The 20,989-nt window shown below is 47.4% G+C and overlaps 1 protein-coding gene across 1 annotated transcript in view; it reads left to right on the top strand.

Moving 5' to 3' along the window:
* The first annotated feature begins 10,035 nt into the window (after positions 1-10,035).
* The window catches only part of LOC141252954 (adenosine receptor A3-like), a 30,189-nt gene continuing 19,235 nt past the window's right edge, over positions 10,036-20,989 (top strand). Inside the window, exon 1 of the mRNA XM_073670709.1 lies at positions 10,036-10,746. Within this exon, the coding sequence (XP_073526810.1) occupies positions 10,397-10,746 (350 nt within the window). The 5' untranslated portion in view covers positions 10,036-10,396. The remainder of the gene's footprint in view (positions 10,747-20,989) is intronic.

Genomic DNA, 20,989 nt, shown 5'->3' with positions numbered 1-20,989 from the left:
GCTAACAGAAGGCCCCAAGTCACCGGCCATACGGGTGAGCACCACACGGTACACTCAGGGACGTGGGCTACTTCTACCCGCATACAGCAAGGTAGCCAGGAAGAGTGCAGATAGACGGGGAGGCCTACAACTCCACCTGGCCAGGGGAGATCCTGCTTGCTCACAGACTGACCAGGTCTCTACTGCTAACCAGTACTCCTGGGAGGGTCTGCTTTATAGCACCAGTAAAGACCCTGAACTGCACTGCACAGACTCTGAGTTGTTCCTGCTGCGCTCGTGCACCATCACTCCCATCATCCACACCAACTGCCCTTAGGTTATACTTCTCCCGTGGGGAGTCATCCCATTCTTAGCTGCTCCTACAACACCGGCCTCAGCGGTCTACCTTGCAGCGGCGGTCCCCATTGACCGCAATCCACGGGTGGCGTAGTCGGACCATCGTCATACCAATAACCCTGCCACTGATTTGACCACCCTGGGCACGGACGGGGTCATCGCCACGGAGACTACAACCCCCAGCGATCCGGCTCCGGGTATTCCCCGCACACACGTGCACGCACAACACAGGCCCAGGGGGCGAGTCAATTTTGGCGTAGTCAGCAGGATTCAAACCAACCCGCCACCAACGGGTATTGCGTGCCTGAAAAAGACTTTTGCACTTACCTGAGAGAAGCTTCCCGCCATCCGCAGCCGTTCCCCGCCATCTGCAGCCGTCTTCTCGCCATCTGCAGCCGCCTTCCCGCCATCCGGAGCCGTTTCCTGCCATCTTCAGTTGGTTCCCGCCACCCGGAGTCGGTTCCCGCCATCGGACGCCATCTTCAGGACGCCGCGCGGGAAGAAGAGGGGCGTGGACATCGAAAGCGAGCGAGAACTGAAGCCCCGCCTTACGTCTTGACGCTGCGCAAGGTCCTGGAAGGGAGAGAGAGCGACACTGTCGTCACAGGAGCGCGACGCAAGGTCCTCAACCCCGACGATCGACTGCGGAACCGCGGTCTACGGAAGAGGATCATCGCAAGGTAGGCCACGGTCCACTAGGGGGAAAGGAGGATGTCGGATACAGAGGGAAGCTGCGGTCATGCCATTCATCATGCCCTATATCCCGGGGGCAGCCTGGCTACCCCAGTACTCAGGGGAGTCACATACCCTAAGTGACTTTAGGGAAAGACTGGATAGCCTCTTCCAGGTATACCCCCTCACGGAAGAGCAAAAAGTGAGCATCCTGGTGGCCCAGTTAATCGGGGCAGCCCAAAGGGAGGTAAAGTCCTGGCCACCTAGGAAGAAGAGGACTGTCAGAGAAATACTAGCCCGGCTGAAAGACACATTTGATACCCGAACCTCAGCTGAAATAAAACTCAGATTTTACGGGTGCAAACAACGGGCACACGAAAGTATAAGAGACTATGCTCTAAACCTACAAGAGGCCCTGAGAGCCATTAAGCAGGCAGACCTTGACAGCTTGGGGAATAAAGACAAGCTGTTGACCGAACAATTTATTGAGGGTCTACTGTGCAATGCCCACCGAACCCAGTTGCGGGCAATGTCCTTACAGGACCCTGACCTGGACTTTGCACAGTTCAAGGACAGAGCCATACGGGTGCTCTGAGAACTGGCACCAGGTGGCGCTGTGACCCACAGGCGCCCTGCTATCACTTATCACCAGGACGCTGCGCCCTTGTCTGCAGGGCTTGTGGGAGCTGATGCGCAGGCTTTGAACAATAACCCGGCTACAGACCTGCACCACCAGGTCCAAGAGCTGACTAAGAGCGTTGCCGCGCTAACCAGAACTGTGCAGTCTTTACAGGTCTCTTCTCCAGGAAAGATCCAGCTGGCATCCGGACCGGAGGACGTCCCGTGGCACCGACTGAGGAGGACCCCACCGGCCAGAGGAAGACCCAGCGACCGATACAACGAGGACGGACAACCCATCTGCCGCCGCTGCAATCAACCCGGACATATGGCAAGGTACTGTCATTTAAACGGGCACAACCTGGGGTAGAGGGCCAACCCCCAGGCATAAGATCATCAGGCCCATCGAACTGGCGTGACAAATACGTAGGGGGACGTCCGGTCTTGCCTGTGGTACTGGATGGCATTCCTATGAGTGCCCTACTAGACACTGGGTCACAGGTGACTACCATCCCGTACGTGCTCTTCAAGCGGTACTGGAATGACTCGGACATAACCCGCTACCCAGATGACGACCTGAGCATTATCGCCAGAAATGGTCAGCCCGTGCCACAGATAGGATTTAAAGAGGTGACCATCAAGGTCGGTAAAGTTGAACTGCCGGCACAAGGACTGATCATTGTGGACATTGACCGTCGCGAGAGTCACCCAAAAATAACCCTAGGTACTAACGTAATTGAAAGCTGTCTTGCAGAGGTGATTCTTATTTTGCAACAGGTTGCCAAGAACGCCAGTTCCAGTCAGCAGCGTGTGCTCCAAAAGGAGATCCGGGCACTGATGAAGCGGCAACAAGTGGAATTATCTGGTGGTGAGATAGGTAGTGTGAGAATGTGTGACCCGTTCCCTATTGCCATGCCCCCGAAGAGTGAGATGATGATTTGGTGCCGGGCAGCTATTGGTCTAAGGGGTAGAGACTACCAAGCGATGGTAGAACCCGTCTACTCAGACAGTAGGCCCACCATTTTGACAGCACGGGGGGTGGTCGATGTACGCCATGGGAGGGTGCCCGTTCGCATCATAAACATCGGGGAGAGAGAAGTACACATGCCCCGGTATGCCACGCTAGCCAAATTGCTCACCAGCAACCAGAACTCTGTAAAGGCCGTGGAACCCTTGCCTCCATCTCAACCAGAGGAAGGTAAGGGCTCTAAGAAACCAATGGGGGACTGGTGTCAGCAACTGCATTTGGGTACTGACTCCACTCCCTCACACCAAAAACAGGGAGTCTATCGGGTGGTTCATGAGTACGAGAGAGTGTTTAGTAGACACCTGCTAGACTTCGGGCGAGTAAAGGGGGTAGAACATCACATCCCCACGGGAGACCATCCTCCCATAAAGGAGAGATACCGACCCATACCCCCTGCACACTATCAGCATGCCAAGGGGATGCTAAAAGACATGAATGAGGCTGGGGTAATCAGGGACAGCTGTAGCCCCTGGGCAGCTCCACTAGTCTTAGTGAAAAAGAAAGACAACACCATGATAATGTGTGTAGACTACAGGAAGGTCAACCGTATCACACACAAAGATGCGTACCCGTTACCAAGGATAGAAGAGTCCTTAGCTGCATTAAAATCTGCTAACTTCTTCTCTACTTTGGATCTCACTAGCGGGTACTGGCAGGTTCCTGTAGCAGAGGTGGACAGGGAGAAGACCGCATTCACCACCCCGATGGGACTCAGCGAATTTAACTGTATGCCGTTCGGGCTCTGCAACGCACCAGGAACCTTCCAACGGTTGATGGAATGCTGTCTGGGACACCGGAACTTCGGGACAGTCCTATTATACCTGGACGATGTCATCGTCTATTCCAAGACCTATGAGGACCATCTAGAACACCTGGCAGAAGTGTTTGAAGCCCTGGCAAACTATGGCCTAAAGGTAAAACCCTCAAAGTGTCATCTACTGAAGCCAAAGGTACAGTACCTGGGACACGTGGTGAGTGCTGACGGAGTGGCTCCCGACCCTGACAAGATCACCGTGATTAAGGACTGGCCAAGACCATCCAGCATAAAGGAAGTGCGGCAGTTCCTCGGGTTGGTAGGCTACTACCGAAGATTCATTCCCCGTTTTACCAAGAAGGCAGCTCCTATGCAGGACCTCCTGATAGGCCAGTCCAGGAAGGCCAAAAACCAGAAGCCACCCTTCAGATGGGAAAAGCTGGAAGAGGAGTCATTCCGCCAGCTGAAGATGGCCCTCATGGGGGATGAAATCCTGGCGTACCCTGATTACAGCCAGCCCTTTATCCTCCACACGGACGCAACCAACATCAGGCTAGGAGCCATACTGTCCCAGATCCAGTAGGGGAGAGGACGGGTAATTGCTTACGCCAGCCGAAAACTGCGACCCACGGAAAGAAACCCTGAGAATTACAGCTCTTTCAAGCTAGAGTTCCTCGCAGTGGTGTGGGCAGTAACCGAACGTTTTAAGCATTACCTTGCCTCTTCCAGGTTCACCGTGTACACGGACAACAACCCGTTGGCACACCTGGACACTGCAAGACTGGGTGCCCTGGAGCAGAGATGGATGGCCCGCCTGTCCAATTATGAGTTCACGATCAAATACCGGGCAGGACGCTCCAATACCAACGTGGATGCCCTGTCCAGGATGCCAAACCTTCCGGATGGAGGGGAAGATCCAGAAGAACTGGAAGAGGTTGAACTCCCTGCGTTCCACTGTCATGGGATTACCCAGTATTCCCACCGTGTGAGGGGCCAGCGATCCGCTACGTTCAACTCCTTACCCCACTACAACTCGGCGGAGACACAAGACAGTGACCCCGCAGTCCGTCTGGTGAAGAAGATGCTGACCCAGGCTGACGCCCGCCTGGACCCAGACGCTCCGGAAGAGACCAAGCAACAGTGGACAGAAAAAAGCAGACTGTTTCTCTACAAGGAGAAGTTGTGCCGCAGAATGGTCAATTCCCGGACACATGAACTGATCTGGCAGGTTGTGGTACCAAGACGGGACGCAGCTATGGTGCTGGAGGCCTACCACAATGGGGCAGGGCACTTCGGATGGAAGAAGCTGGAGTTCCTGCTGCGTGAACGGTTCTACTGGATAAGCATGAGAGGAGGCATTGAGAGATGGTGTAGAGACTGTGGCCCGTGCAATCTAAGAAGAAGGGACCGTGCCAGCCAGAGAACTCCCCTGCAGCCCATCATCACCAGGCAGCCGCTGGAACTGGTCGCTCTGGACCATGTTAAACTGTCTCAAAGCAGAAGCGGGTGTGTCTACGCCCTAACCATCGTGGATCACTACTCCCGGTTCCTAGTGGTGGTCCCCGTCAAAGACTTAACAGCTCAAACAGCAGCTAGGGCCTTCCACCAGCATTTCTGCCGCCCACACGGGTATCCGGAACAGGTGTTGACAGACCAAGGACCAGCCTTCGAAGCGGAGGTCTTCCAGGAGTTCTGCAACCTGTACGGCTGCCGGAAGATAAGAACAACGCCCTATCACCCCCAAACCAATGGACTCTGCGAGCAGATGAACCAGATGGTGATAGATCTGCTTAAAACATTGCCCCTGGAAGAACGCAGCCTGTGGCCTGAGCAACTGCCTGATCTGGTGGACCTGTATAACCACATCCCGGTAGGTTCCACCAACTGTACCCCGGCTTACCTAATGTGAGCAAGACCTGGTAAGCTGCCTGTTGACCTGGATATGGGAGTCCTGACACCCGAGGACACCTCGCCAGAGGCAGACTGGGATACAGAACGGCAGCAGCAGTACCAGAAAGTACAGGAGAGCGTCGAGCGAAGTCTCTGTCAATCAAGAGAAAGGCAGGAGAGGACTTATAACCAACATGCTCCCGCTGTTCCCCTGGTACCTGGAGAGCAGGTCTTGAAAAGAAAAAGGCGGCTCCATAAGTTGGACGACCAATGGGAAAAGGACCCTTACACCGTACTGCCCTCAAGCCACAATAATCCAAAGGTGTACGTCATCAGCAGGGATGGAGGAGAGACCACAGACACTGTCTCCAGAGACCACCTGAAAAAGTGCCCCGAGAAGTTGCAAAGCACGGATGAAGATCAGGAAAACCCTCAACCCGTAGAGGAAAAGGAGGAAATGATCAGCACCGTACTCGGAGACTTTCCCCGGTCCTGGACACAAGTAAACAACGCTATCGTGGTGCCCTTCCTCACCTTTCTCCAGCCAGCCCCTCAAGTGCCTACAGAAGACCAGGTAGAGCTGTAAGAGCAGCCGGCCCAGGAGGCAGAAGAGTCCACACCAGCAGCGCAGGAGGATCAACCCTCTGCTAGTAGTGAGCCTGCCGTGCCCCTAGTGAGCCAAAGAGTACGCAGACAGCTGCCCAGCTTACCCATAACACCTCCTACACCCTGTAGTGCAGGACCAGTTAGTGAGCTCCGTAGGTCCACTAGAGTCACTAGAGGTCAGATGCCCGCTCGCTTGAGAATATAAAGTAATGCACTGTAAATTTACCTGTTTCTTGAAAATGTTTATGGTTTTTGTTGTTGCCTGTTATTAATTATGTTTCTTAGTTACCCTTCAGGTTTATTTGGACTGACAGGTTATGGACGCTGAATAACCGGAACTACATTGTAGATAGTTGCACCTTGGTGCCTCTTGCGAAGATGGCCGCAGAAGAGAAAACCTGTCTGGTGTGGCCTCCTTGTGGCCCAAAGTAGTTAGCTCGCCTTGCAGCCACGCCCAAGGCAAACGCAAGGGGTTTTCTTTGGACAGGTCCCCTACCTCTTCTCAAAAACTTCACCTTGGGTGATATGGACACCCGGTTACGGAAACGCCGTGACCACAAAATGTACTTTTTCATGTTGTCTTGTTATTGTTATACCCTGCATTTATGTTTCTTTAAAAATATGCTTAGTCCCAGAGTACTAAATTTTACTAGGGGGGAATGTGGCACCCCAGGGGTCTGGTTACCACAGTAATAGAAATATTACGTCTGAGAGCAAGTGGGAGGTTTCTCTGGTCAGGAGCCCTAAGCATGCAACACCGCACGCCCAGACCTGGGAGGGGAGGAATCTGCCCTTATAAACAGGGTCTGGGCGGGATTAGGTGAGTCAGAGCCTGGAGAGGGAAAGCAAGAACTAGGAGCTCTGTAGGAGCAGGAGCGAGTGCCAGGGGCTGGAAGCCAGATAGCTCGCCCTGGCAGAAGAATCTAAGACCGGACACGGAGTCCGAGGTTGTGGGGACATCCAGGTCCAGCAGCAGAATCCAACCGGCAGGGGATTCCAGGTCCTCTGGCCATAGAAGCCCGGAGGCAGGGTCACAAGCAAGGGACCAGCACCGCCATCGTGGAGCGGAGGCTAACAGAAGGCCCCAAGTCACCGGCCATACGGGTGAGCACCACACGGTACACTCAGGGACGTGGGCTACTTCTACCCGCATACAGCAAGGTAGCCAGGAAGAGTGCAGATAGACGGGGAGGCCTACAACTCCACCTGGCCAGGGGAGATCCTGCTTGCTCACAGACTGACCAGGCCTCTACTGCTAACCAGTACTCCTGGGAGGGTCTGCTTTATAACACCAGTAAAGACCCTGAACTGCACTGCACAGACTCTGAGTTGTCCCTGCTGCGGTCGTGCACCATCACTCCCATCATCCACACCAACTGCCCTGAGGCTATACTTCTCCCGTGGGGAGTCATCCCATTCTTAGCTGCACACACAACACCGGCCTCAGCGGTCTGCCTTACAGCGGCGGTCCCCACTGACCGCAATCCACGGGTGGCGTAGTCGGACCATCATCATACCACTAACCCTGCCACTGATTTGACCACCCTGGGCACGGACCGGGTCATCGCCACGGAGACTACAACCCCCAGCGATCCGGCTCCGGGTATTCCCCGAACACACGTGCACGCACAACACAGGCCCAGGGGGTGAGTCACTCACGCCAAAGATTTTCAATGAGATTGAGTTCGGGACTCATTGCTGGCCATTTTAAAACAGTTCATTTCTTCTTTATCAACCATTCCTGTGTACTTTTGGATGTGTGCTTTGAGTCAATGTCCTGCTGGAGGACCCATGATCTTCGACTGGAGGACCCATGATCTTCGACTCAAACCAAGCTTTCTTACACTGGATAAGACATTTCGCTCTAAAATTTCTTGATAATTCTCTGATTTCATGAATTCTGTGATATGGTCAAGGCCTCCAGTAAAAGACACAGCAAAGCAATCCAACAGCATTATGGATCCTCCACCTTGTTTAACTGTTGCTAAGGTGTTCTTTTCCTTATAAGCTTCGTTGCGCTGTCTGTAAACAAATTGTTGCTTTGCATTGGCAAAAAGCTCTATTTTTGTTTCATCTGTCCACAGAACATTTTCCCAGAAGGACTGCGGTTTGTCAAGGTACTTACACGTACAATGTGGGAAAAACTAAGTGCAATAAGAAGGGATGAGGGGAAGGAAGCGCAGACACTAGGGAAAAGAGGAGTGGAGACCCCTAGGCAGATCTAATAACACCCTGCCTACCCTACCATCCCTATATTGGTTCCACACCAATCGCCGAACAGGAAACCTAAGCCTTGTATATCCCTAGAGCTAGGTCCTGGATAAGGAGGGTGGTGAGCACTGGTCAGTCCCCGCTATAAGCTAAAGACAACTAGGGAGACAAACAAGGGGGGGGGGAACTTAGCTTGAGCAGACTCCAGAGAGAACACCAAATGTCCTCCTAGGGCACTAGAGAGGAAGTAAGCTGACAGCTATAACTCCTAGCCTTCACAAGGGAAAATGTGAATATTACCGGTGACTCCCTGAAGCAGACTGAGAGTTTATAAACATGCGGTTCAAGGTGTGTCAATCAGAGCAGTAGCAAGGTTGCCGCTGGGTCCAAAAGTCAAAAGGATTAAGAAGGCATTTGCAATGCCAAACACAGAGACTTTCTGCAGCCAGATGCAGAGCAACTGTCTGTTGCATCTGACACATCCGTGACAGGTACTCTTTGGCAAAAATCCACTGTTCCTTTTTATGTATTTTCTTCAGCAATGGTTTCTTTCTTGGCCTTCGAACATAAAGCTCTGCTTGGTTTAGTGTGCGGCATATGGTACTTGTTGAAACCATGACCCCAGACTGTTCCAGGTTGGCCTTCAGGTCTTTGGATGCTTGACGTGGTGTTTTTTCCACCATTCACACCAACCTTCAAAGATATCTCTTGGAGGTTCTTGATGGTTCAATGGTTGGAAAACTTCCTAATAACATTGTGCACTGTTGAAACTGGGATACCAAGGTCTTTGTAGATTGGCTTATACCCTTTGGAAGTCTTGTGTTTGCTAATAATAGTAGTTCTGATGTCCTCAGACAGCTCCTTTGTCTTCACCATTGTGACAAAAGAACAGGGCCTACCATGTGGCTTTTTAAAACAGTGAAGTCATCATTCATTGGCTAATTCATGTCATAAGGGCACTGACAATTAGTCGCAGGTGAATCTCTTTTGTGATTTACCACAGGCAAGTCAAAATGTGTTTCCATACTAAATTAATGTAAAGGGTGACAATACCAGTGTCACAGCAAGATTTAGGTTTTTCTATTTTTCCCTCCCATTGTTTTTTGTTTTAAATTATTGTTTATCATTTGCTGTTTTGTATTTAACACGAGTGCTATATACAAAAAAACTGTTTCACTTGATTAATTTTTTTCAGAAGATATTCCACATTATGTACTTAAACTTCATGGGCGCCAATAACGATGAGCTGGACTGTATATCGAAATTAGAGAAAAATTGCAAGTTGATGAACATATTTTAGGTACGTGTGACAGCACATGGACCAATCATATTTAATAGAGCTGTTTAGCTAACAGTTTTTTTCACACGGACAGAGTATCCCTGTGAAAACAAATCACAACTTGTACTATTCTCTTCTGTATTTTGGATGAGACTTGCCCATTGAAGTCTATGGGTGTGTAAAAAAATTGGATCCCATACAGATCACCTGTATTGCATCTGACTTTTACAGATATATTGCAATTCTGTAAAAGTCAGATGTAATACAGATGATGCGCATGGGATCCAATTTTTTTACGTATCCATAGACTTTTGGAAACTGTTTTTGATCAGGTAGATTCTAAACAGTTGATCTAACAACAGAGATGCCATACGGGTGTCATACAGATGTAAAAAACGGACAAACGGATGGCACATGGAAGGCATACGTCCAACAATATGTATGAAAGTCATCACATTTTCTGGGATGAAAATAATATGTTTTGCGATGATCTGAACCAGATTGTATATTTATTGATCCTTTAAAACACAAACTTTGCCAACTCTGGATGTTACTACCACTTTAATTTCTTTTTCTTGCAAAGGGAAACACTGGTTTCCGTTAGGGCAACTTCTCTAAAGCTGTAGAGGTATAGAAAAGCAGAGATAATAAGTGTGATTTCCCTAAAGCTTTCTTACTATAACTAGCTGGCCGCATCTGATTGTAGCATCCTGCTGGTTCTTCACATTTCAAAGCACAGCATTGACTTCCTTTGAGAAAACAAGGAATGACAGCAGGATTTACCCTTTGATTGCTATCTATTTGAAGGAATCGCCATCTCTACAGTTTTTTTTTCTCTCTTTGAAACAAGAAAACAAAAGCGAGATTTATTTTTGACAAGTCAGTGCGATGGAACAATAAGCAGGGTTCCTACGCATCAAACTCTGTTACATTGATGACCTCCGTTCTTGTTTGGATGTATGCTGTGGAATCTCTTTAGCGACTTTTTACATTATCACTGGACATGGCAAATGAAACAACACATTTGAACTCCTACAGCCAGGCATACATTGCCATAGAGACTGTGATTGGAATATCAGCCGTTTTGGGCAACATCTTGGTCATCTGGGCAGTGAAAGTAAACCAAAGCCTACAGAATACAACCTTTTTCTTCATTGTGTCTCTTGCATTTGCAGACCTTGCTGTTGGCATCCTGGTCATGCCCCTCGCCATTGTAATAAGCCTGGGTAGACAATTGCATTTCTACTCCTGTTTGTTTATGTGCTCTTTAGTGATCATTTTGACCAATGCCTCCATCTTGTCCCTGCTTGCGATATCCATTGATAGATACTTGAGAGTTAAAATACCCACAAGGTAAGGTCCACGCTCATTGTATAATTTTATATCTATCCTTTACCTATAGTTTTCTATACATTTTTTTTATAAGAACTGTATTTGTTGCGATATGAATGCTGCATTACCAATCTTGTATGGAGAATCACTGATATGTTCATTATCTCTGACCTTGTCAGATCTGTATAAAATGCAACAGGGTCTTATCCAAGCATAACAAGCCAAACGAGAGGTATAAATGCTCACCTTATAGGGTTGTCAAGACACAACCACTAAAAAACCTATGTTCCAGATGCTGCAGCTTCTAAAAGGTAGATTCAAACAATTTGCCAGGGCAATGTAAGTAACCTTCACTGCGGGAAATATGACAATCCACGATAGGATGTGAAGTGTTGGTTTATTGTCAATGGGCTTTAGAGTCACATCGACTCCTTCTTCAGGACAACCACATATAAGTCTGGCAAATTACTTGTCAGATCTGTACACTATCAGGATAGAAAGAAAACAGAACTATTCCTGTGCTAAATCTATGCGAAAGGACTACATTTCACGGCCAACATTATTTTCTGATCATTCATTATTACTAAATTTCAACTTTAATTATTAATAGTAACCACATTCCAGACATCAGGCATTTATACAAGTGTGTGTACATATAAGGCTTCGAGGATATCTGTTTCCAACAAGCAGTGGTAGTACTTTTTAATGGTGATCATGCGATTATAAAGATTTGGGTTTATTTCTGTGGCAAGCACATGGAATTCTTCAAGCTCCATAAAGTCACATGTGCCAAATTTTCGCAAAACATTTCTGAAGCTATGCCAATGATATGAATAATGCTACTGTATATGCAAAAAAAGGAGAGAGATAGAAAGTCACTTCCTACTGAAATACCATTAGGTTATAAGAGAGAGAGGAGGAGACGTATATGTCTGGGCTCACCTTGTCAGCTATGTGAAAAAGCTTGTCACAATTCTGTATTTGCTTATAAATAATCCTATATTTATATTTCTGAACAATATCAAAAACATTATTATTATTATTATTATTATACAATATAATCACAACTACAAGACACAACAAAACAGTTACCCTTGAAAAAAAACATAAAACCCAAATAAAGGAAAAATGGGCAGTGTGGTCAGAGGAGCATAAATGTTGCACAAAAGTGCAGGAATTATTATTAAGTATGTATAAAATTGTATATAAAAAAAGACCACCAGAAGCATAAAGCATACAGCAAGGAAAATAAGGTTCAGGTCTCGGGAGACGAGACCTCAATCTGAGCATGTGCCGCTTCCAGTGGCCATTTTCCTGGAGTCCACTACATAGGACAGTATGGAAGGTGCAGGGCTCCGGCTGCTACAAGATGTCGACGGAGACCCCGCACCACCGGACACCTCCAGTGTAGAACTTGTAAGACAGCATGGGTCCTGTAGCCCCCTCCGAATACCTCATTCTGACCCCGCAGCATCTCCCGAACTCCACAGCATCTCTGGGACTCCGCAGCATCTCTGGGACCCCGCTCCTCCGCAGCTGGTAAGGTGATTTCGCTTTGTAAGATGCACCCCTTTTTTCTCCCCAAATCTGAGGGGAAAAAAGTGCGTCTTATAAAGTGAAAAATACGGTAGATTGTCCCTGGAGAAATATAGCACAAGCTCAAAAAACAGTCATATTACTAGTACATGTAGCTGGAATATATGTAGCCCCTATATGTATACAGATTAAGTCTATATATAGATAAGTCATCATACCCTCCATGAGCCATTATTAAACAGAAGACCACACTGCTCAAGTACCCCTATTCACTGACTGCTGCCTGCCTTTTTATTCTGACCTCGCTGGATATGGGAGCTGTGCAGGCTTGGACTGGCCCACGGGAGAACAGGAGAGTCCTGCTATGGGCCCTTGTGCAGGAGTAGGCCACCACCTTCCTATATGAGCAGTACTTGGCATTATATACCTGAAACACTATGTACAGACAGAGGCAGCATCTTATTCATTTAACAGTCTACCCAATTCATTGTTATATAAATTTGTGATTGAAGACAATGTCACATTTGTATGTACTTGAAAAGTGGGCCCTAGAGTTGATTACTGGTGGGCCTTTGGCATCCCAGTCTGACGCTGGTGCTGTGGGTATAGCAGATGAAGTCTAAAAGTAGAAGTAGAGGTCCTATCATGCTTTTCACCTGATGAAGACTTTGGTTCAAAGTAAAAAACGCATTAGTTTTAGCACTTTTAATACCTTAGATTTTAGTGGATGAGTTTGTTATCTAGTAAATAAGCTAATTTGAGAAAAAGAAACAAATTCTGATGATACGAGCTAACAGCGCCTGATATAACCTCATTCTTCCACTATTGGAATTCAATTATACAGTATGAATAAGACTTGCAGAAATCCATGTGCATGTCACCAAATTATCCCAGATCAGATAACTGGTTCCAAAAGGTCCAGTAGAACATAATCCCATTAAGAGTCGACTTTGGTGCATTGTTTGCAAGTATTTTCTATTTCTTATTAGTTGTTTTATAATTAACTTCTAAGACAGTATTGATTCATAGGTTCTGTATGAATGGAATGATTTCAGATTAATTTCCTATAGTGGGCCTAAGAAACAAAAGTCCAGTTTTACCCTGCAAGTACGAGTGTTGTTTCCTCCAGTCACCTCCATCTGTAGAAAAATATTACAATAAAATACCAAAATAAAAATGCTAAAACAAAGAAACAAAAAGTTTCCTTAAACTTTTGAAAATACTGTTTGTCATTGTGTTATGTTCTGCTACCAGAGCTAAGGAAAGAGAGGAGATCTGTCCCTACGATAGAACTCAGCTGAATCCCTACGATGTAACAGGGGACCTGATCCTGCGATCAGACCTGCTAAAGTCCTAAGCTAGTCTGTACGGAGACCTATAGATGTGGGGAAGGAATCCCTACAAGTACTAAGGACTGGGAGGAAAATGGACACCTCCTAACAGAAATAGTAGCAGACAGACGAACAAACAAAATATATAGAACATAGAGGTCCGTAGTAGAGATGAGCGTTGTTCTACTCGAACTGTTCGCCAATCTCAAATTCGAGCTGTTTTGGGCGGTGTTCGAGCCGGTCGGCGAACACGAACAATTTGAGAAAAATTCGGCTGTTCGAGGTTATGTTCAATAACTGTTCGTGCACCAAAATCATAACTGGATTTTTTCTCAGTAATGATGAAAATTAATGTTAATACGCAGTTTGAGTGTACAGCGGGGCGGGGGGAGGGGCAGGGGATGGATCTCTGCAGGAACAATGAAGATCTCCATTTTTTTTTCTCTTTCCCGCATTTGCAGTGGGGAGGTGCAATCTGTCAGCCTATCAGCAGCGCACACACGGAGCGAAGTGCTTTTTTTCACACAAGCAAGGGCATGTGTGATTGGCAGTGTATGTCACATGTCCTTGCCCTATAAGACCAAGCCATTTTCCCCGTCGCCACCATTTTCTCACTGCTGCAGCTGCGTGTTAGACGGCACCGCTGTTGCTGTGTGCGCTATACCTTGTTAATTTCAAGCCAATTTTCGCACAAATATACAGATAGCTTGGGAGTAGGGAATAGTTGTGATTGCAGTCCTTTTAAGGACTAGGTTACAGCATTTCCTACGACTTTTATCAGGCAGGTCTGTGCTCTTAAATAGATAGATTGTGGGAGTAAAGACTAATTGTAATTGGAGTCCTTTTCAGGACTAGGTTACATCAGTTCCTATCAGTTTTTGCCAGGCAGGTCTGTGCCAGTGCTGTGCAAGTTTTTTTCACAGCATTTGGCTGAATCTAGCAAAGCTAATCCTTTTTGGCCTATTGCAGAGTGTGTTAGTCAGTGGAGTAGCCTATCTGTGTTGCAAGATATACCACCTGTGTATAGAATACCAATTTTTTTACTGCACCTAGTGAAGTAAAATCTTTTGGGCATAGCATCATTCTATTAGTCCATCTATACTGACCTCCATCAGGTTGCAAACTGAATATAATTTTTTTCTGCATCTAGCTCTGAAAAAATATTTGGGCTTCTAGCAGTGTGTGGGACTTGGTCTATTAGTCCATCTATACTGACCTCCATCAGGTTGCAAATTAAAAATAATTTTTTTCTTCATTTAGCTCTGAAAAAATATTTGGGCTTCTAGCAGTGTGTGGGACTTGTTCTATTAGTCCTTCTATACTGACCTCCAGCAGGTTGCAAATTGAATATAATTTTTTTCTGCATCTAGCTCTGAAAAAATATTTGGGCTTCTAGCGGTGTGTGGGACTTGGTCTATTAGTCCATCTATACTGACCTCCATCAGGTTGCAAATTAAAAATAATTTTTTTCTGCATCTAGCTCTGAAAAAATATTTGGGCTTCTAGCAGTGTGTGGGACTTGGTCTATTAGTCCATCTATACTGACCTCCATCAGGTTGCAAATTAAAAATAATTTTTTTCTTCATTTAGCTCTGAAAAAATATTTGGGCTTCTAGCAGTGTGTGGGACTTGTTCTATTAGTCCTTCTATACTGACGTCCAGCAGGTTGCAAATTGAATATAATTTTTTTCTGCATCTAGCTCTGAAAAAATATTTGGGCTTCTAGCGGTGTGTGGGACTTGGTCTATTAGTCCATCTATACTGACCTCCATCAGGTTGCAAATTAAAAATAATTTTTTTCTGCATCTAGCTCTGAAAAAATATTTGGGCTTCTAGCGGTGTGTGGGACTTGGTCTATTAGTCCATCTATACTGACCTCCATCAGGTTGCAAATTAAAAATAATTTTTTTCTGCATCTAACCCAGCCAATAGTTTTGGCCTAATACCACAGTTTGGCCACTCAGCTCTGCTCGGTTACCATCCATTGTTTTTTTGTGCAAACAACTCCAGAGTTGTGAATTAGTTAACCACCAAAATGAGTGGAAAAAGGCCTGCTGCTGGTGGAAAGGGGAATAGGCGTGTTGGGAAGGGGAAAAAAGGTTGTGTCCGTGCGGTAGGTGCAGAAGAAAGACCATCTTCCAGCCAAACTAAAATGTCTACTTCTTTTAGCGGACAATGTGATAAGATCCCTTTCTTACGGCCACGCCAATCGCTACAAATTCCAGATGAGGCACAAAAACAGCAGGTGCTTCAACGGATATCAAGTGCTCCTTTAAGTGGGCTCTCCTCCACATCAACTTCAACATCACAAATACTCCAGTCCTCAAAGGTGTCACCCAAATCGCACTTGCTTCCTCACAGCTCCCAAATCTCCAGCTGCCCGTCTGAGTATGAGGTAGAACAGATGGTTGAGTCTGCAGAGCTGTTTACTCATACTATAGCCTGGGAATCAGAGGTCGACTCCAGCGCTTCTGTGAATCCAGACGAGGAAATGATCTGCACTGATGCCCAGAATCTTTATGAGTCGGATCCAGGACCAGACGCAGAAGGTTCTGACCATAATGTAGACCCTCATTCCCAAACTGTAACTCCTGTTGGTGGAGACAATGAGGAAGACGATGATAAGACTCAAATACCTGATTGGAGCGACAACTTTAGTTTTTTGTCAGGGCAGGAACAGGTTGGCTCTGAGGACGACGGGTGTGATAACGCACAGGGTGATGATGATGAGGTCGGAGATCCCACTTACTGTCAACCCACAGTCAGCCAAGAGATGAGGTCAGCAGAGGAGGTGGAGGAAGATGCTAGTGACGACGAGGTCAGGTTGCGCCTTCCTGGACAGAGACGTAGTACTGGAAGCACGTCAACAACTGCATCCTCAAACACAACTCTGCCTCTCACCACAAGTCGTGGTGGCTCTTCAGGTCGCATGGGTGCTAAGCCTTGCATAGCCTGGGCATTTTTTCAGATCGATAAAGATGACCCAACTCGTGTTATCTGTAACATTTGTCAGCAAAAGCTAAGTAGAGGCCAAAAAATACATAGTTTGAGTACTTCATGCATGAACCGGCACATGGACATGAAGCATAAGTTGCAGTGGGAAGCTCAGTGTGCTACAATGCGGTCTAGCCGGCCGGGCCAACCACCGTCTGCCATATCTTGTGCATCCGCGGCCTCTTCATCCTCTGTGACTGGGGGGACAGCAGTCACACCTGTTTTGGGGCGCAGACCTGCCACCTCTTTACCCGCAACAGCCAGCGTGATTGGCAGGTCATCATTTTCTTTGGAGGTGGTAACACCAGCTGGTCTTGAGCGCTGTCCGACATCGATAGCACCACCTTTGGATCAAGGCAACCTAACATGTCCGCCTGCATCTTCCTCACAGACCGGCAGTTTGCCGGGGACACCCTTATCAACCCCGTCTAAGCACAATAGCCAGCCCTCGGTCCCTCAGATGTGGACAAGTAAAAGACCATTTCCTCCTAGCCATGAGAAAGCTAAGAGGTTGAATTTCACCATCTGCAAGCTCTTGGCTACAGAAATGCTGCCTTTCCGCCTGGTGGACACAGAGGATTTTCGAGACCTTATGTCCGTCGCAGTGCCCCAGTACCAGATGCCCAGTCGGCACTACTTCTCAAAGAAAGGTGTGCCTGCGCTCCACCAGCATGTCGCACACAACATCACCGCTTCTTTGAGAAACTCTGTGTGTGACAGGGTGCATTTCACCACAGACACTTGGACGAGTAGGCATGGACAGGGGCGTTACATGTCGCTGACTGGGCACTGGGTAACTATGGTGACAGCAGGACAAGGGGCTGCTGTCCAAGTCTTGCCGTCCCCACGAGTTGTGCGTCAATCCTCTTTATGTCATTTTTCCTCCACTGCTTCTGCCTCCTCAACCTCCTCTCGGTCTTCCACCTGCACCCAAAGCCTGTCTGGTCATGCCACAAGCTTTCTAACTGCGCAGAAGGGATCCTGCACACCTCCTTACTATGCTGGCAGTAGGGCTCAACGTCATCAGGCGGTTTTTACATTGAAATGTCTGGGAAATGTGAGTCACACAGCTGAGGAGTTGTGGTCAGCTCTGGAGAACCAATTTCATGAATGGTTGTCTCCACTGGACCTGAAACCAGGGAAGGCCGTGTGCGACAATGCTGCAAACCTGGGTGCGGCCCTTCGCCGGGGCAATGTCACACACGTGCCTTGTATGGCTCACGTGTTGAACCTGGTTGTCCAGCAATTTTTAGCCCACTATCCCAGACTAGATGGCCTTCTGCAGAGGGCACGGTCGCTGTGTGCTCACTTCCGCCGTTCGCATCCCGCAGCTCAGCGACTTACATCTCTACAGAAGTCGTTGGGCCTGCCACTTCACCGGCTAAAATGCGATGTGCCTACCCGGTGGAATTCAACTCTGCACATGTTGCAGCGACTGTGGCAGCACCGACAAGCCCTGGTGCAATACGTTCTGACGTATAGCCTGGGCCAACGAGATTCAGAGGTGGGGCAAATCACGCTGGAGGAGTGGTCTCAGATCAGGGACCTATGCACCCTTCTGCACAGTTTTGAAATGGCGACGAAGATGTTTAGTGCTGACGATGCCATTATCAGCATGACTATTCCGGTGATTTACATGCTGGAGCACATGTTAAACAGAATTCGGAGTCAGGTGGTGGCACAAGAGGAGGTGGAGGAAGTAGAGGAGGAGGAGTTGTATGCGGAAGGGCTAACATCTGCAAGGTCCAGACGGTCGGCAGCACCAGGGCGGCAGGCATGTGAGGGTGGGGGAGATGATTTTACCAGGGCGCATGGTAGCAGCCAAACTAGTGAGGAAGGTGCAGGAGCCCAGGAAGAAGTGGAGGACGAACTGATAGAAGACTCATCAGATGAGGGAGACCTTGATCACATTTCTGTTGTGCGAGGTTGGGGGGAGAGGACAGAGGAAGGAAGCATGATTGTTACCTCGCCACCAACACAACAGGGACTTGGTGCTCCTGGATGCGCAACACACATGAGTGCCTTCTTGCTGCACTACCTGCAACATGACCCTCGAATTGTGAGAATTAGAAATAATCCTGACTACTGGGTTGCCACACTGTTAGATCCCCGGTACAAAAGTAAATTTGCAGAAATTATTCCTGCCATAGAAAGGGATGCACGCATGCAGGAGTATCAGCAGAGACTGTTGCAGAATCTTACATGTGCTTTTCCACAAAATACCAGTGGTGCACGTAGTGAATCTCACAGTTCCAACTTGCCAACCGTGGGACCGTCAAGTGTTCAGCACTCAAACCGTAACAGAACCACAGTATCTGCTGGTAACATCAATTTTGCGGAATCATTTCACCACTTTTTTAGCCCATCCTTTGCAAGGCCACAGGAGACAAGAAGTCTGACACATAGTCAACGCCTAGAGACGATGGTACAGGAGTATCTCCAAGTAAACATTGAAGCCACGACTGTGTCACTGGACCCTTGCTCTTTTTGGGCTTCCAATCTGGATAAATGGCCGGAGCTAGCCACTTACGCCTTGGAGATCTTGTCATGCCCCGCAGCCAGCGTTCTGTCTGAACGTGTGTTCAGCGCTGCTGGTGGTGTGCTGACAGATAAGCGCACGCGGCTCTCCACTGATAATGTAGACAGACTCACGTTCATAAAGATGAACAAATCATGGATCCGAAACGACTTTTCTACCCCTGTGTCATCCTGGGTAGAGTAAAAGCTTGATGATTGGTTAAAATCACCCTACCAACCGTTTTAAGCTTTCAAATTACTAATCATGTTTATCTGTATCTTGACTGGAAAATAATTTGGGCTTTGTAGCAGTGTGCAGCACTGATCCTATTAGGCCATCTATAATAAGCTTCACCAGATTTAAAATTAAAAATAATTTTTAGCTGCATCTAGCCCGGAAAATAATTTTGGGGCTCCGAGATGCGCAAGACACATAAGTGCCTTCTTGCTGCACTACCTGCAGCATGACCCTCATATTGTCAGAATTCGAAGTAATCATGACTACTGGGTTGCCACACTCTTAGATCCCCCAAACTTTTCGATCAACCTTTTCATTTTAATAAAGACCAAAAAAATGGTCATTTTTGAAATTATAAGCATTAGCAGGTTGTTAGAAACTGAAATCAAACAGTTTTCAACTCAAAACTTTATTCTAGGTGATGTTACATTTTCACATAGGACCCCTTGTTCGAAAGGAGCTTCTGAACTCTCTCGTCCATTGAATTTGTCAGGTTTTGGATGGTTTCTGCTTCAATTGTTTTGCATGAGGACAGAATACCCTCCCAGAGCTGTTGCTTAGATGTGAACTGCCTCCCGCCATCATAGACACTCCTTTTAATGATGCTCCAAAGGTTCTGAATGGGGTAGAGGTCAGGGGAGCATGGGGGTCACACCATAAGTTTGTCCCTTTTTATGCCCATATCAGCCAGAGATGCAGATGTTTTATGTGCAGCATGAGATGGTGCATTATCATGCAGAAAAATGATCTTGCTGTGAAATACACGGTTCTTCTTCTTGAACCATGGCAGGAAGTGCTGTTTGAGAAAATCCACATACATTATGGAGTTCATCTTTAGCGCCTTCAGGGATCCTAAAGGGGCCGACAATCTCTCTCCCCATGATTCCAGCCCAAAACATTACTCCACCTCCTCCTTGTTGGCGCTGTAGCCGTGTTTGCGTGGGGTGTCCATCAACTAGCCATCCTCCACTCCATTCATCTGGACCATCGAGCGCTGCACGGCACTCATCCGTGAACAAAACAGTTTTGAAATCAGTCTTCATGTAATGTTTGGCCCACTGGAGCCGTTTCTGCTTGTGTGAAGTGGATAGAGGAGGTCGACAGGATGGCGTATGCACAGCTGCAAACCTCTGAAGGACCCTGCATCTTGTTGTTCGGGGGACGTTGGAGGCACAAGCAGCTTCAAAAACTTGTCTGCTGCTATGACAAGGCTTTTTTGCCGCTGCTCTTTCAACCTGACATAATTGCCTGTAGGAAAGAGTCCTCAATTTGCCCTTATCAGCACGCACACGTGTGTACTGTGAATCAGCTACATACTTCTTGATTGCCAAGACACTTCATCCTGATCATCGCACAATGTTGATTGTAGTCATGCCTTGACCTAAACACTCCACAATTTGTTGCTTCTCAGCAGCCGACACATCCTTTTTCTTTCCCATTTTGGCAGAAAATGTAGGCTGCTTAATAATGTGAGAGAGCCTTCTTAAGTAGTCTTGCCTTTCATTGGACACACCTGCCAAACTAATTAGCACAGGTGTCTGCAATTGCTTACAGTGATATAAAGAGCCCTGACACACATCACCATCAATGAGTTTAACTGACAAACAAACAAATTCTTCCCTTATCACTCCTAAACACTTTTTGCATA

The sequence above is a fragment of the Phyllobates terribilis genome, unplaced genomic scaffold (genome assembly GCF_046119375.1).
Source record: "Phyllobates terribilis strain yellow unplaced genomic scaffold, ASM4611937v1 Scaffold_2__4_contigs__length_985480577, whole genome shotgun sequence".
Classification (NCBI taxonomy): Eukaryota; Metazoa; Chordata; class Amphibia; order Anura; family Dendrobatidae; genus Phyllobates; species Phyllobates terribilis.
Note: the sequence above shows the minus strand (reverse complement) of the source record. Positions and strands in the feature narration are given on the sequence as shown.